Below are 18,105 nucleotides of genomic sequence, written 5' to 3' on the forward strand. Positions count from 1 at the left end.
CAATTCTATATAGAAAAATGCAAGAAAAAAATAGACTTAATATCTTTCAACTGAATATTCTGAATATTAACATTATAGCTGATTGCAAAATTGTAAGACCACCCTATGATTTTTTAATTTAAAAATTTGATAATTTGAATTTGACATGTTTAACTATTGCATCTCTATAAGAAATATGTATACAAAAATAATACGTTTTATATATATTTTATGTACAGTCGCGTCCGAAAGTGATGCCCGATTTGAAAATGAAGACAAAAGCAAAAATATCTGTATTTTTTCACTAGTGTATACATTAGTAAAATATTCATACCTAGTTTGTTTCTCATACTAAATCAAATTTTCATAATGCCAGGGTGGCAACCTTCTCAAAAACAGAACTATTTAAATTTTTATTTTTTCTTTAATATAGCTTTAAATTCGCCTACAGCTCTTGGGAGAGGGACACACTTCTGGATAATATATTGGTTCATTTTTAAATGTTCTCTACTTGGTTTAAACCAAATAAATTTGTTGGAAAATTAGTAGTTGCAATTTTATTTAATTTTAGCTTATTTTTGGCCTAAAGATAAAAGATATAATCATCTGGAAACCTGTGATTATCTTGGCATCCAGTGATCAGAATTCGATGAACAAAGGCTCATTGGATTCGTCTCGTCAAGATGAGTTGAATGGTGAATGTCTCATATCTCTAGGGTTAATAGATACTAAGGTGTACCTTAAAACATTTTTTTGATGGTTTGGCCTTTATCCTGAGATATAATGATGCTACATGTATGAACTGGCCACCATTCGACGTGTATCAATGAGACAAATCCAATGAGTCTTTGTTTGTCAGAATAGAATCACTGGATAGTGAGATATTCCCAATTTCGTGAAATTTAGAGTTTCGAAAAATTTTCAGGTAAAGAATGTTTTAAGTTATATCTTGGCATCTATTGATCCTAGAGATATAGGCCAACCACCATTCACTTCGTCTTGACGAGATGAATCCAATGAGCCTTTGTTTGTCGAATTCTGATCACTGGATGCCGAGATGATCATAGTGACTTAATAATTATGGCCTTCATCTGTAAGTAATTGGGCAACACTTTCGGACGCGACTGTACATTTTTATAGATTCTGTATACAAATTTTAATTTTGTATTGAATATTTTTTAAAAAAACTAATATATATAACTCCTTAAATAAAAATAGAAATATATCATATGATTCAATATAAATAAATATACATGCCACTCAAATTATTTTGGGCTGCTGTAATTATAAGTAAAATCCCAAATTTAATTATGGCATCCCAAATTATTTTGGCACTTTACATAGTATTATAGCATCCAAAATTATAATTATGGCATCCCAAAATAATTTGGGCAGCATATATATAAATAAATTACTTTAAAATCTTTATTAATTTTTAGGAGTTAAAGTACCTTAGATACCTCTCAAGTTTTTCTTACTTTATATAAGGAGTTGAAATGATGTCAACATTCTGTTCCTACCTTGAAGAAGAAGCACAAGCCAAAGACTAAAAATACTCCAACCAAGAAGTCTGGTGATACTGGACAAAGTACAGATAGTAATCAGTCTAAGAAGAAGGATAAGAAATTCTCAACCAAGCTTACTAAAGATGATAACCAGTTGAAGAACCCAAATTCTCAGAAGAACGCAAAAAAATCCTTGAAGAGTAAGGGGGTAACTGTGAAGTTTTAGCAGAGATTTTAACTTTATTACATAGATTAAATTAGTCTAAGTTTCTTTATGATTCAGTTTTCTAATTAGAATATAGTGCATCCTTAGCAGCAGAATTTTTTTGTTTTCATTTTTATTTCACTCTATAAGTCCTTGGCTTTAAAGGAGGCTTGCCCCGGTTTACTCCTTATTTTATTCAGTTTGTATGGGTAGTCTAGGCAGCGAAGTTTCACCTAGGTTTAGCCTTTCTCTTTATCAAAGAGTGAGGTCCAGTAGCAAGGGATTTAAACTCCTAGTGCTGGATGATCTTTCCTATTCTAAACACGGTTTTTAGTTAAAGTGTACTTTGGTATATTGATAGCTATTATTTGTACTAGTTAGGAATTACTACTCTTGTTGGAATAAATAAATAAATTAATTAAGGAGTTTAAAGTTATTACCAAAATAAGTATTTAAAATATCAAATTTTCAAATTGAAAATCATAGGGTGGTCTTACAATTTTGCAATCTGCTGTAATGTATATTTTGTCCTTTTTGTAATGCCCTCCACCTTATAAAGTAAAATATCTCCATTGTGGATGTCATGCAAATCTTCCATCTTTGTACCATAAAAGATGCCTGAAATATTTGGCAGGCTTTACTTCTTTAACAAGTGCTGAACAAAGATCAGCTTTCCATATGGATAAAGCGTGGGGAAAGCTCTAACCATGTAACTAGGTGTATGGAATTTGTTTATAGGTATACCTTAAATCTCAGGCCATAGCGATGGAGAATTATCATTTGCATTCGATCAAGAGATCATCTTGAAATTGTGGGAGCATGTTGAAAATGGAAGAATATCTGTGTCAATTATTATGTCTTCATAGTAAGGATTGTTTTTTCTTCATACAGTAAAATCCCTGAATACCATTGAATTATTTGATGATTGCTGCCGTACAACAAGAACATCCAAAGATATTAGATCACGCAAAAGTTGTTTCATAAAGCCCTAGATATCCTAAGGAAAATTAATCACATGTCCTCTATAGCCGTTTTGTCTACCATGCAGCTGGTATACTGTCATCACAGTGAAACCCTGAGAAATAAGCATTTCTTCTATTTCACTAAGTCCTTTAAGTTCGTTGGGAACGTTACCTGGATGCATATTATTACCCTCAGAAAACTTTTTTGGCATGCCCAGTATTTTTTTCATAATAACACTGTTTATATGTCCTTTTGACAAGCATTAATAAAGGTATTCGCTCTTGATCATGGCGGTGGCTGAATGCAGTGTAGGCTGAAAGTCAGAATCCGTGTTATCACTTTCCATATAAGTTTCCTTTATTTCTTGTCCTTTATGATCTTGTCGTGTTTGTTGGTTGATGTTTCGTTCTTTTAATACATTTCAGTTTTTTAATTTACAGGTTCAGCTTGTCTACGTTAGTTTTCCCAATTTTCTTTTTCTTTTTTCTTCCTTTGTGAATACTTTGAAGACGTTCCTCATGTTGTTGTTCTGTTTCTCTTGCTCTTTTTTGCTATTTTAATTCTCTTTCTCATGCAAAACATTTTGATTGCTGTTCATTTGTCTCTTGGTTTCTTTTGTTTCATTTTTGTATAGTTTTTGTATTAGTAGAATCATTCATTTTTAATATTTTTTTCTCAGATGTGCCTCTTGATGTTCTACTGCCTTGGATTTTTTTTTGTATTTATCAAAATACCTGTATTAGTAAAATTTATTCATCTTATTTAATTTTTGTCTTTTATTTTATAGTGAAAAAATAAAAATTAGTGTGTGATTTTATTGTTATTTGGGACATTGTGATTTCGTGACTTTGAAGTTCAAATTGTTCTATTCTAATTATTTTTTATTTATTAAAATATGATTATTTCATACATTACAGCTGATTGCAAAATTGTAAGACCACCCTATAATTTTCAATTTGAAAATTTGATATTTTGAATTTTTTAAGAATTAGTAAAAAAGCAAGTTTAAATACCTTAAAGTAATTTATTTAGGGTTTAAAATTTGTGCGCACCTGCACATGTGCGCACCCTATGGATATATTATATATAAAAGTCAAAAATGACATTCTAAAGTTGTAGAATAGGCAAAAATACGCATAGTAAATAAATTATTAAGGCTTTATAATATGTATGTAAGAGTTGCGGCAGAATATTTAAAAAAATCGGGATTTTACTAAAGTCAGTCACGTGATAAATAATGATCAACAAATTTACATAAAAATTACCAAAAATGGAGGGGTGCGCACATGCGCGGGTGCATTTATATTGAATCATATGATATATTTCTATTTTTATTAAATAAACAGATTTTTAACTTGATTTTTTACTGGTTTTTGAAAAATTCAAAATATCAAATTTTCAATAGGATGGTCTTTCCAAATATTTTGGAAAACTACATGATTTTTTGTTGAGTGATATTCCCCTCAGAATAGTATAGCTTGATGGCTTGTAAATAGATGTTTCACAAAACTATAAAAAAATCGTGTAACAAATTACTTATTTTTTTTCGTAAAGTTAGTATTTACATTTTGTGGTAGTAGTAAATTTAATAAATTTTAATGGGTATTGCTAAACATCACCGGTGGTGATAATCACCGATGATGAAATTATGATGTAATTCTGGCCAGTATTTTATTAGGGTTTTAATTCCGGTCGAAAATACATCTTAATGCTGGTACGGTGACCATCACCGCCGGTGAGCTTTAGCAATTTACAATTTTAATTTCCATTTATTTTCTTCTTTTTCTAGTTTTTAGAAATAGTTTTAAAATTATTAGCTTTCATATATTAATGTTTTTTTTTAAAGAATTTTAAAACGAATTCTTTTTTCTTTTTTTTCTTTTTTTTTTACAGTAGAAACTTAACAAGAGGGCTGCTTAGTTAAGTTTCGTGACAAGGCTTTTTCAGGAATTTTTGCACGCAATAATTTAGGAACGACTCTATGTGAAATTCAAGAAGGTTATGACCCATAAAAGTTTCAAGTTTCGGCCAAACTTCTGTGACTTTAGCTAAAGCTTTTAAAAACTGATATCATCCAATTTACTATAAGATCAGCAAATAATCGGTAAGGTGATATAAGGATGTCCACCCTGTTTTCCAATAGTAAGTAATGGACTCATATAAAGCACTTTTGACTTTTAAAATTAAATTTTTACAATCTTGTGGTGTATTAATTGATTATTAGCAATTTTAACATCATTATCAAATGCTGTATTTGGTTCAGTAAAATCTACAACTTCCACTTCATTAGAATTAGAATTACTTGGTTTTACATCTTTTATTATTACATTAATTGCAGGATACATAAAACTTACAGTTACGTATTGGCTACCACCTAATAATTCAGTTGCATTAGCAAAAGGTTCAAGAATTGAAATCAACTCACTAATTGCATTCCATTCATCTTCGGTAAGATTAATATCTTTAAGTTGTTTTCCATCTTTTTTTGCTTGTTTATCTGAATCAATACAAAGTGTTGTTATCATAATATTAATAAAATCCTTTATTACTTCCAGGCAAGATATGATGAATTCCAACAAGTTTTCACATCAGCAATAACTTGAAGGTATCGATCATTTTCTTGAAGATTCTATTTAAATATAGATTTTTAATTAAAAAAAATTATCATTAGAATTAATTAATTAAATTATTTATTATTAATTAATGAATAAAATGATTTATTGTTAAAAAAATAAAATAAATAATTTTTTGTTATGATTTTTGTTACAGCAAATTGCAAAATTGTAAAACCACCCTATGATTTTTTAATTTGAAAATTTGATATTTTGAATTTTTCAAAAACCAGTAAAAAATCAAGTTAAAACCCTGTTTATTCAACTCCTTAAATAAAAATAGAAATATATCATATGATTCAATATAAATAAATTACTTTAAAATCTATATTAATTTTAAGGAGTTAAAGTTATGGGCGTCTAAAGCTGTGTTCGATCATGCGACTTGTAAAAATTTATTTTTTACAAATAAAACTTTTTCGCCAATACATAAAACTTTCAAGTTACACATAGTATGTGTATTTCAGCCTGCTATGCAAGTTTACTTAGTGCACAACTGGGTTTTGAATACCATTTTTGACTTATTTGAATTTTTTCATTTTCATCATCCATTTTTGGATATGATCCGCAAAGATTATTCATTCATATGTAAAGTCAAAAACAGTGTTTAAAACCAGCTTTTTTTCACTAAGTAAACTTGTAAGGCAGGCCAAAATACACTTATTTTATAACTTATATACTTACATTAATCTTTATTTATTTATTTATTTATTTTATGTGAAGCAGGTTGGGAATACAAAAAGGGATAGATTAACAAGTAATACGACCTAAATAAAGCCTACCATCAAAGACCAGAGGAGCTGGAAACTGACCCTAACTTCTTAAAAAAAAAAGAACTGCACCACTACCACGTCCGATAAAGGTCCAGGCAAACACACTGGGAAAAATAAACAAAGTGGAGAGGACAAGTCCCCTTTTCAAGAAATTGTGGCACTACACATAAATATTTTCTATCCTAAAAAATAATACAATTCTGAAATGCGTAAAACCGCTAATTAAAGCATAAGCTAAACTAGTTTCTGCAATAAAGTTAAAATCTCTGCTAAAACCGCCTTGTTATCTTTATTACCACCCTTTTTCTTCAAGGAGTTATATAACAAATACAATAACGTTATAATAATACTTGATACAACTTATAACATGAATAGGTTTCAAATGATGCTATGCATCTTAACAGTAATTGATAATAATTATAAGACTAAGTGCTATTATTGTAGATGAAACATTAGACACTTATAGATGGATCTTTGATACTATACTGACTGAAACAGAAGTTTATCCCAGAGTTATCTTCACTGATTCAGATCCTTCAATGATTCATTTAATTTAATTAAAGAGATTTATTCCAATCTACTGTGCATTTTCAATATTGATCTGAATCTCAGAAAAAAGCTTAAAGGAAAATTGGGTAGTCAGTTTAAGGAATTTCACCGTAAGTTCTATGCATATTGCAATTCTCTTTGTGAGGAACTATTTGAATGCAAATAAAATCAGTTAGTAGATCAATATCCAGCAGCAGCAAAATATCTATCTGAATCACTCTATGTTAAAAAGGAATCATAAGAAATATCCTGGATATACAAACAATTTACTACTGGAGCCCAAAGCACACAATGAATTGAATCGAATAAACATATACATGATAAAAGTTGATTGAGCTACCTTGTTATGTGATCTATTACATAGTATTAAAGATCATGTTAAAAATGAAAAACATCTTAAAAAATTTGAAATTGAACGAAATGCATTACCTAAAGTTGGAATGCCAATGTTGAATATGAGATTTTTTGGACAAATGGATACTATTATCAAAGACTTCTTAACACCAGTAATGCTTGGAAAACAGTGATCACAAATGAATCAATCAGTATGCTATGATGCAAAACGGATTATAGAATGGCAACAGTTTATAGAGTTGATTATTGATATTGAGTTAGATTTTATTATGCTTCGTCCATATGTGATTTTGTGACTAAATCATATTTTCAACACTTTTAGATGAAAACTGATAATGAAGATAACTAATTAAAACTATTCCACCAGAAGCTATCATAGAAGTATAGCATGTACGAGCAATTGGAACTAAAGGAATAGGTCATTATGTGATTCTGCTTAATAAAGGAACGCATTTATGTACCTGTCTTCTTTTAGTCAATTAAGGGTTGGTATGCCATCACTTTCTTCGTGTTGGTACTTATTTCCAATATTCAATATTTCATATAAGTATAATTCCAAACTAATGGTACTTAAATACTAATATTCATCCAAATGATCTTTTGCAACAACATCCTTCTATTCTGGTATGTGGCATAATACAAGAAAATGTAGAAACAGAAAAAAGTATCAACTTTCAGCACTTTTTTTTGTTTCAGGTTGATTCACATAGTTACCAACCATCTGTAAAATCAAGTAAAGCCATTTATGCAGAATTATTTGGGTTATCTAAGACAAATATGCAACATAAGTTAGTGAACTTACTCAAGGCTTTTATCTATGACACACAGAATAAGAATATTCAGGAAGTAGAACCCTTTGATGTTAATAACCCAGCTATTATCAAGCACAAAAGATGACCTCCAAAAAGGTTTAAATCAAATGTTGAATTGTCTTCGTCTAAGGGATCTAAATGAGTATTGAAAGATAGTACACAGGTTAATATAATAGATCATGATGTTATAGATGAAACAAAGAGGCAAAGATGCGGGAAGTGTAAGCAGTATAGATATTACTTAAAATTAACACATTTATATAGCATATATAACATGTATGTTTAGCATTTATTGCATGTATGTATATGCTGCTTTTGTACATGATTTATATATATATATTTTTTTTTATTTCAGAAAGTCGTTATCGCATTAGCGCACATGATAATACATCCCATACACATTGGTACAAGACCTTACCTTCTGTTAAAGAGTAAAACACTTCTAGATGAAACTTCGCCATGTAGGTTTGCCCATACGAACTGGGTAAATAAAAAAAAGGGAATCAACTGGGATAAACCCCTCTAAAGACAAAATTTCTGCTAAAACCTCCTTGTTATCTTTATTACCACCCTTGTTTATTGAGGATTTCTTTGCCTTCTTCTGAACGTTCAGGTTCTTCAACTCGTTATTATCTTTAGAAGCTTTGGTCAAGGATTGTTGTTTATCCTTCTCTTAGACTGATTACTTACCAGAACTTTACATTTCTGTATTTTTAGTCTTTGGTTTGAATTGTGCTTTTTTCATGTTAGGAATGGAGTATCAACACCATTTCAACTCCTTACCTGATGGCAAGGTAACTGGTGGTTTATCTAAGGCCTTGAGTGTGGTCTCCCAATTCTCGAAATATGCCACCAGTCTTCTCCTTCCTTTACTTGTCTGAATAATTTTAAATGTGCTAGCACCACATTGCATTAAAAATTCACATGGTTTACGGTTTGACCACAAGGTAGCTATTGTCATTTCCTCCAGAATATCATGAACGTTATTATTTCTCTCATAAAGTCTAACTTGCAGGAAATTATCTCACAGGTATACCTCCCAGATCTGGGAAAGGGCAAATGAAGATAGTGCTATCTTGACTCGAAGAGTCTAATACTTGTACTGGCATTTAACCAAATACTTGATAGTATTACCCATAGTTTTAACTCAGCTAAAATCTTTGGCAGGTCTCAGGTATACGGAATATCGTAAACTATTATGTCTTGGATTCGCTCTTGCTCCTCTCCGACAGCTTCGTATCCTGTCAGTATTTGAGTGGCCTCAGATTCAGATGATTTCTTATCCTTTTGGGAATTTTTGACTGATATTTTTGCCGTTGTTGATTGGTTCTTGACTTGTTTATCAACTGTAGTATGCGCTTTTGTTTATCTTTCTTCTGGGATTTTTTAGGTATTACAGTATGATCAACAGGGGTTATTTCCATATCAGGCAGAATTGGAGGCATTTCAACTACTGGAATTGGTGTTTGTAATCCTAATTTATTGACCATTAGCTCATCTTCATCTTCATCAGACTCATCTTCAGATGACTCATCTAATCCATCATCTGTAACACCTTCATCATATTTGACATCACCTATATCACGAAAGAATTGGGTTGCAAAATTTTCCCAAGACCTGAACAAAACATATAATGCTATAGAAAATATTAGCGAGAGGGTAGTGGGTTGTATATTCGTAGTTTAAGCTAGTGAAGTGAAGTTCATAGGATTGGCTGCTTCGCCAAACTTTTCTATCAATATTAAACTGGGCTGTATCCACAGATTTTGACGTATTTTTTTCAAATAAGTTCTTGAGGAAACTGTCCTCTATAAAAGAACTTAAGTGTGTGTAATATTTTGATAAAATATTAGGTTAAATTCAAAAATGAACTCTACAGCTAGTTCAAACTGTGTTCTACTTAAAGCTTCAGTTCAGTGCAGTTTTTTTCTGGTTCAAGTAGGAACCAAACCAAATGAAAACCAAACTGGAACCATCTGGTTCAGTTCAGTTCTATCTGATTTAAAGAAAAAATGCAAAAATTGAAATAACTCAACCTGAGATATTCACTGCTAAACATATTTTATGAAACTATTGATCTAGAGAAATGATCTTAGCATCATTCAATAGGTCTTAATGAGACAAATTTAATGAGCCTTTTTTTATTTTTTTATGATTACTACATAACGAATTATCTTAATTTTCGCATTTTTTTAAATTTTAATAATTGTATAAGAACAATCTTTAGCTCATTAGAACTGTCTCAGTGAAATGAGTTGAATGATGGTAAGATCATGTTCCTAGCGTTGGTATATCATGAGATAAGTCATTAAGATTGCCTGCCTAAACCTAGTTTCTCGCAAGATTTCAGCAGTTTTTTTTGGCATTTATAATAAGTTTCGTCAGGTTTTGCTTTTCTCCAGAGTTTTGCTAACTTTTGCCAACTTGCCAAAACCCCCTAGTTTTTCCAGCAACCTTATAAGTCATGCTAAGCAATTTTAGAAAATCAGTATTAGAAAGGTATCTATTGATGCTAGAAACATGATCTTACCATCTAAGATCAGAATTTTTATTTTTTAATGTTCAAAAATTTAAAAAAATGCGAAAATTAAGATAACTTGTTATGTAGTGATTATAAAAAAATGAAAAAAAAGGCTCATTAGATTCGTCTCATTAAAACCTATCGAATGATGCCAAAATCATTTCTCTAGGATCAATATATATAATTTTATCACTAGTTTCTAGAGAGATGTTCTTAACACCATTCTTTATACGATCACTGGTTACTGAGTTATTTCAATTTTTGCATTTTTTCTTAAAGTAAAATAGAATTGAACTGAACCAAAAACTGAACCAAATTTTTGGTCAATTTTGAAAGGGCCCTGCTTACTTATAAGATAGGTCACCTCCAGGCCTAAGGTAAAAATCATATATAAAATTCTTTGCAGATCCTACTATAAAAGGAAAATTTATGTTACATTGTTATGATTTTTTTCCTTTTTAACTAATTAACCAATAGAATTTAAGAAAAAAGTAAGGTAAAAACTATTAGTAAAGGCCAATTTTCTACAGTGACTTTTATTATAAGTAAGCAGGGTCCTGTTTTGAATCAGTTTTTGGTTCAAACTAGAACTGTTTAGAGCTCTAGTTCTACTCTTATTCAGATTTATTTTTATATTTGTTTGTAATAAAATTTAATAAAAGAAATATTTTTTTAAAAAAAATTATTATATAGAAATTTTCGTAAAAAATGTGTTCAGGAAAGAATTTTTTTCGTACATGATTTATATTACACGATTTTACAATTACATGTTCCTTCTTAAAAATATTATAAATATATGTCACGTGATCCGAGTTCAAACACCCTGTGTACAAATAGAAATTGCCTATTATTATATACTTAAATTATATTTAATTTTGCTTATTTCAGTATATCATATGTGCTGATTTTTGGAATTAGTCTAAATTAAGATTTTTATAAAAATTTAATATTTTAATAAAATTAACATTACACAAAACTAAATTAACATATTTATGTAATTTAGATTTAATAAAAAATAAAAAAAAATTTTTTAATTGTCCGAAGCGTAAGCGTAGGACACTTCCATTCTACTCCATACCATGCATGTTGGTGTCTGTCCGCACGCGTGTATGGCCAATAAAATCTAAGGATCAGGTGTAACCTTAGATTTGTTTACATGCATCTTTATGCCCCTGATTTTAAAAATATCTTTATAAAGTCACATGACTACTGTTTATACGTTAAATTTAAAAATTTTTTTATCCCTGATTTAAATTTTCTTATTTCTTAAAAGTTTTTTATGGCATTCAAATAATAAATTAATTTTTTTTTTACTCATAATTTTTACATTTTGTATTTTTTTTAATTAAATGTTAACTTTTTATTTTTTTTTTTGACAATCATGAGAATAAATTAAAAATTTGCAACACAGTACAAAGTATTAAAGTATGATAATAAAATGACATTTTTTAGTGATACTATTACTTTTTTTAGCATTTTTAGTGTTATATTTTTAGTGTTCAGTTTAAATTTATGAACATGTAATTTATGATGCTTCGGACGCACCAACGGTTACCGTTTCCTAGTTAATATTCAAAAATAATGGTAATAACCATTTCTCTTCCTTCCATCATTTTTCTATTCACTTTTATTAAATATGACAAAAAAGGTTATAAGCATATAATATATAGCAGTTATTTTTAAATAGTAAGTAAAAGAAAAACCTTAATATTTTATATACATATTTTTTCATAATTTTTAGCTTTAATTTATTGTTTTTTCTTTGAAAAAAATACATGCAAATAAAAAATAATTATAATGTAAAATAGTTGTAAAATGAATAATAAGATATTTTTTTTTTCAAAATAACTAATTATATATTTGTTTTTTATCTTTTAAAATTATTTTATTAGATTTATTCTACTAAAATCCTTAATTGCCGATCTATGAATAAATCGGAGCACTAATTTAGAAAATTTTTGGGGCGATCTTTATATTGTGACTAATTAATGGATAATATTTGCCACAAATGAATCTAATAAAAATATCATATGACCTGCAAAAAAAAGAAACATTACGTAAATGAAATCTTAAAAATTTAGATTATTAAGTAACGAAATCATTTATATTTCTCTACAAAAGAATTTACTATATTGGAAATAGAGATTTGGACGGTCCCAAAAATTCAGAATTTATTAAGTTTATACAAATTTAGCAAGTTTTACTGGCCAAAGTTATTTTTTTTGGCGTTTTATATTATTACAAACTTTTTTTTCTTCCTCACACCGCAATCTTTTATTTCTAATTCCTCTTGTCTCCTGAGTATTATGACCGCTATTGGGATAATAATATTTGGTAAATATTTTAGAAATAGTCAAATAGAAAATCAAGTTGTGATGAACTTATTACCATGTATCAGTTTATTATTAGTTTTACATTGGGCTCGGGAAATAGGAAAGTTCCATGTTGTACTTGGTATTGTATGAGAAGTGACATTTGGTATTGGTTTATGTAATGGTGCTTTTACTAATTTTGTAATATCACTAGGTGAAAATCGTGACCACAGACCCATGTAAGGCAATGTTTGGGCTTAAATATAACCAGCATAATCTCCCGTAATTGGCCATTTAAAGTATGACAACTTGGTAATACCAGCGATTGTTTTAACAGTTGCATTATTTCTTACTGGCTCAAGATTTGCAACAGAAGTTCCTCCTAATCCAGCAATAGCCGTTTGAATATTTTCCCCTTCATCTAAACAATGCCCAATACATATGTATCTCTTTATAGCATGCGCTATCTGTAATAAAAAAAATTTTAATAACAGATAATTCGCATTAATTACAGTTTCTCACCTGTGCATGATGGCTTCTCCTGGCTCCAGAAAATACCACCCACAAACCTCAATATTATACCATTGATGCCAGTTTGTAATTATGGTCATTAATTCAAAGTTGTGGTAATGCCCACCATTATCAGATAAAATTTTAACCCATTGTGGTTTTGGATCTAGAGTTTCAAAAACCGCATTAAAAGAGGATGCAGTGAACCAAGCATCCTGCTCAGTATCTGTAGACCAATGGTAAAAGGTGTGAACATCCAGGTTTGTATCATCCTTTTTTGTAAAACCAAAATCGTATGAAGTGTCCATTCTTTTTTCCCAAAAAATTCTTCTTTTGTTTCACATGCACTTTTTGGTAAAATTCTCATTTTATAGTCGTATACTAAGATTGCTCCATATTCATCTAATTCTAGAAGCTGCGCTTTAAATTGACTATTTAGATATACTTTTCTCACCTGATGAGCCAAAAAGTAATGCAATTTATCTTTGGATTCTTGGATTGTTTCATGATAAGTTCTTGCATTAATATAAATAAATGATCACAATTTGCGCATCTGGATTTATGTTGATTGTTGCATTCTCCAAATGCATATAACAAACAATGGTTGATTGTATCAACATGCATAATTTTACCATTTTCATTTACAAAAAGTTCATTTTTGAAGCCTCTTCCTAAATGTAGACGTAATTTTTCAACATCATGGATTAATCAATTCTAAAATAAGGATAAGAAATTAGATTTATATTGACTCTTATATGTAAGTAATTATATATTTACCTTTGTTTTCTTTTCGTTTATATTCAATTAAATTATATTAATCAATGTATCAAAAACTTCATATCCATATTCATTATATATATTGCAGAGGCCACCTAAATCCTTATGATAAACGTATCTTCCATTGGCTAATCTTGCCATAAATGATGCTCGTTTAATACCATCTGGATATGTAGCTTCAAATTTATCCTAAAGTGCTTTTTTATTATCCTTGAGATAAAGAAGTGGTAGATTAGTTTTTGAATCCACTTGCAAAAAATGCTTCAAATTCTTGATCTTGTATTTCTGATACTCGACTTTTAGTAATAATAGGTTTGGTCATTACAACACATCCTGGTCCATTTGTATGTGCGTATTTTTTGGCAGCACTTATGAGATCATTTGAAATCTATTAAACATAACGATAAATTATTATTTTTTTGCGTTCTTATATATAGTTTCCAATACTTTTTAATATGTAAAATTTTAGAGTAAATTTATTCATCGCACGTGCGATGCATCGCCACTTTCCTTTTTTGTAAATTATTTATGTTGATCAACCTGCTTATACATCGCCACCCCCCTTAAAATGGCAATGATAAACATAAAAATTTGCATCGCACGTGCGATAAATAAATTATTTCAAAATTTTATTATCAAATTTGAAATTACATGTATTCTATTATATATTCTAACATTTCTAAAATTTCATTATAATACAATAAAAATATATTTATAAATATAAAAAGTTCACCTTCAATTTCTCTCGAATTTCTCGATGTCCAAAATTGTCTGCAATAACTGATAAAATTCTCATTTTTCCATCAAATCCACGCTTATTCATATGTATAGACTCATCAAAACTTTTCCAGAATTTGTCAATAGTGTTGTGCATTTTCAAATTATCATTTTTAATATCTGGTTCAGGCGGATTGTAATTTAGTAGATTTTTTATATATAAATAAGAAATCAAGTTCCGATCATTTGAAGGATCCAAAGAATTTGTCCAGAATTCAAAATATTATCAAAAAATTTGAAAGGTGAATAAATTATTTAAAAAAAAGTTTCCCATTTTTAAATAATACGTAATTTATCACATAAATACTAACAAATGATTGTTTTTTAGTAAAATGTGTAATGTTTGTGCATCCTACTTTACGCATCATACTTCTCCAAGCTTGTAATTTCCAATCAATAAATTCATAATTCTCTGAATATACCCATATTAGGTGAGAGGAAAGTTCAATGATACTTGATTGTTGGTTTTTCCACTTAATCCAGCAACCAATATTTTTCTTTTTAGACATTGTTCAAAAGCCTGAGTCATAATTTGAATGTTACTCCATCGATATTATTAAGAATTTTGAGTTTTGACCAAACATCCTTTGGTGATATGCCACTATAAGTCTGAATTTTTTCTGCTTGTTGATATATATCTTTTTGACATTGATCTTTAAGAATTGATTGAACTATAAGAGATTGTTTTCCACGAAACTTGTGCGAAAATGATGATTGATAACCAGGATCCGTAAAGTTCAACTCCTCTAATGTAGAACTGCCTAATGCAAAAATAAAAACTGTAATATTATGAACACTAATTTTAAAGGGAAAAAATAGAACACCAACTTGAAGTTCTTCAGCTATTTTTTCATCATCAAACCCCATAACTAACGGTCCTGAATATCGTGTTTGAACATTGAAAAGTTTTTTATAAGTTTCGTTAATTGCTGCAGTAGGAGTTGAATAAACCATTGCAGCTTGATCAGTTTCACATATGTAACCAGGTTGATAAATATTATTACTTTGTTTAATAATACGAATAATGAACTCTGTTTTATTAAGCTCAAATTTAATTCTCATATTAACGCATATAGGGATACACGAGTATTTTTCTGGCGTTTTTTTAATAAAAATCCACCAGTTTATTGCAAAAACACTATAGTGTAATGTTTCAATGATATCACCAGTGGCTAAAAGTTGTCTTTTGTATTTGTCTGTAGACATTATAGAAGGTTCAAATGAGTTGGAAATAGAGATTTGAAAAAAAAGTAGTTTTACTATGATTAATTAACCCCGTAATTTACTATTAAATGTAGAACACGTGCTCCGGTTTATTCATGGATCGGCAATTAAATGACTTTTAAATAAAGTAAAAGAATTTGGGATTCTCTTATGAAAGCATTTTTTGGTAAAAAATAAAATTTTCAGATCAAACTTTATGCAGGTGACAAAATCGTGCATTATTATTCCTGGAGATATGCTAATATCATCATTTTATATTCATTTGAAAGCTGAAATTTGCTCTATCGTAAAAATCAAAGATCAAGAAAATTGGATCACTGGATGAGGCGTAATTAAAGATCAAAGTCAAATCAAACTTAAAAATCAAAAATAAATATATTGGATTCAATTCATTACATTTTAGGCTTATTAGATAGACCTCAATTTTCTCTTTCAAATGAATATAATTTTATTCATGTAGTTTACATCTACAGGTATTTAATAAATTTTTTTATATCAGATTTTATCAAGATAATTTCTAAGCAAACACGGGGTGTTTAGACCCAGTATCACAGAACTATAAAAATTTTATACTTGGGTGTTTGGACTCAGTGTTACAGAATAATAAAATTTTATACATGGGGTGTTTGGACCCGGTGTAACAGAATAATAAAAATTATCTTTATTTGTAATACATTGTTTACAATCACAATTGTTTTTGCTTTTACCCTTTGACCTTTCGTTAAGTTTTATATTCTGTAATAATGTCCTATAACAACTGCATTCAAAACGCTATGGATGTTTTTGCATATGAACAAAATGCTACTTTGACGCATCATGTGATACACGTCAGTCTTATATTTATTCTTCATCAAAATTTTGTTATATAACTAAATAATAAGTGTTTGTATTTCTTTATTAATAGTCTATTGATTCATACCTGTCAACATTTGACAACACTTTACAAGATGAAGTTCTAGATACAGATGAACAATATACAAACCTCACATCATATATACAATATGCTGCTCCAACACACCTCGCGCCATACGTTGCCCCAGATGAATAATATGCTGATGATTTTCTAACACGCCTCATATCATACACTCCAGATAAAAATGCCGCTACTCTGGCACACTTCACATCAAATATTGATGATGCCACTCTAACAGATCTCACATCATATGTTGTTCCAGACGCTGATGGTACTCTTACACAATATACTTCTCCAACATGTCTTATGTTATATGTATGTTGGTTATCCATTTATTCATCATGGCTTATTCTTGTTAATATTTTGTCTGACTTATTCATGTTTCTAAATAGCCTTCTGCGCCAAGTTTACCAACGTCAGATGACACTTTACAAGATGATGAATCAGATGGAGACAGTGATAATCAACCTTTGGAATTGGTCTCCGGACTCACCTTCATAAGCTGGGATGAATTCAAGAATTGGTTAGATAGGTTTGCATTAAAAGAAGGATTTGATCATAAGATTAGAACGAGTGAAAAAGATCAAGGGATTTTGAGAAGGGTTACTTACGAATGTACCAAGTCTGGCTCACATAATCCACAAATTACTTCAGATCCAACTAAGCATCGTAATGCTTTTTCTTCACGAATGCTCTGTTCCTGGAAACTTAATGTCACCTGTCCAAAAAAAATGGTGTTGTAAAGATTAATTCATTTAACAATCATCATAATCATCCTCTTACCCCAATTATTCGTGAAATAGCACCAAGTTTTTGTAAATTAACATCTAAAATGTTAGAAGATATAGAGAAGTATGTTAACCAAGGACGAATGGACTCAGGATCTATATATCCTTTGCTTAGACATGATTATCCAGACCAACCTATTTATAAGAAGGATTTATACAACGCGGTATATCAATTTCATCAGAAAAACAATCCAGGTGCCACTGATGCATCCCAGATGCTTCAGCAATTGCTAGAATGGAAGGATTCAGAGCCACTCTGGATAGTTAAACCTAGACTAGAACCAATCTCAAGAAAATTAAGCTCTCTTTTTTAGATGTCACCAGTACAAAGAAAGCTATATAGCAAATATAATGACGTTATAATACTTGATTTCAAATGATGCTATGCATATTAACTGTAATTGATAATAATTATAAGACTAGAATTGTGGCAAGTACTATCATTGAAGATGAAACATTAGACACTTATCGATGGATCTTTGATACTATACTTACTGAAAGTCTGAAACAGGAGTTTGTTCCAGAGTTATC

General features: G+C 29.6%; 4 protein-coding genes across 4 annotated transcripts; all 4 read right to left on the reverse strand.

Moving 5' to 3' along the window:
* Nucleotides 1–12,842: 12,842 nt before the first annotated feature.
* OCT59_006598 (uncharacterized protein) lies at nt 12,843–13,403 on the reverse strand (the record flags this gene model as incomplete). The annotated part of the gene is made up of 2 exons (XM_066141362.1): nt 12,843–13,052; nt 13,155–13,403. 2 exons carry the CDS (start codon nt 13,401–13,403, stop codon nt 12,843–12,845), a joined length of 459 nt encoding a protein of 152 aa, XP_065998156.1.
* Nucleotides 13,404–14,104: 701 nt separating this feature from the next.
* Nucleotides 14,105–14,746, reverse strand: OCT59_006599 (uncharacterized protein; the record flags this gene model as incomplete). The annotated part of the gene is made up of 2 exons (XM_066141363.1): nt 14,105–14,260; nt 14,606–14,746. The coding sequence occupies 2 exons, from the start codon at nt 14,744–14,746 to the stop codon at nt 14,105–14,107; spliced, it is 297 nt and encodes a 98-aa protein (XP_065998157.1).
* Nucleotides 14,747–15,174: 428 nt separating this feature from the next.
* On the reverse strand, nt 15,175–15,855 carry OCT59_006600 (uncharacterized protein; the record flags this gene model as incomplete). Its single annotated transcript, XM_025329451.1, has 1 exon — nt 15,175–15,855. One exon carries the CDS (start codon nt 15,853–15,855, stop codon nt 15,175–15,177), a length of 681 nt encoding a protein of 226 aa, XP_025169077.1.
* Nucleotides 15,856–16,770: 915 nt separating this feature from the next.
* On the reverse strand, nt 16,771–17,118 carry OCT59_006601 (uncharacterized protein; the record flags this gene model as incomplete). Its single annotated transcript, XM_066141364.1, has 1 exon — nt 16,771–17,118. The coding sequence occupies one exon, from the start codon at nt 17,116–17,118 to the stop codon at nt 16,771–16,773; it is 348 nt and encodes a 115-aa protein (XP_065998158.1).
* Between the last annotated feature and the right edge of the window lie 987 nt (nt 17,119–18,105).

Source organism: Rhizophagus irregularis, chromosome 14 (genome assembly GCF_026210795.1).
Source record: "Rhizophagus irregularis chromosome 14, complete sequence".
Lineage (NCBI taxonomy): Eukaryota > Fungi > Glomeromycota > Glomeromycetes > Glomerales > Glomeraceae > Rhizophagus > Rhizophagus irregularis.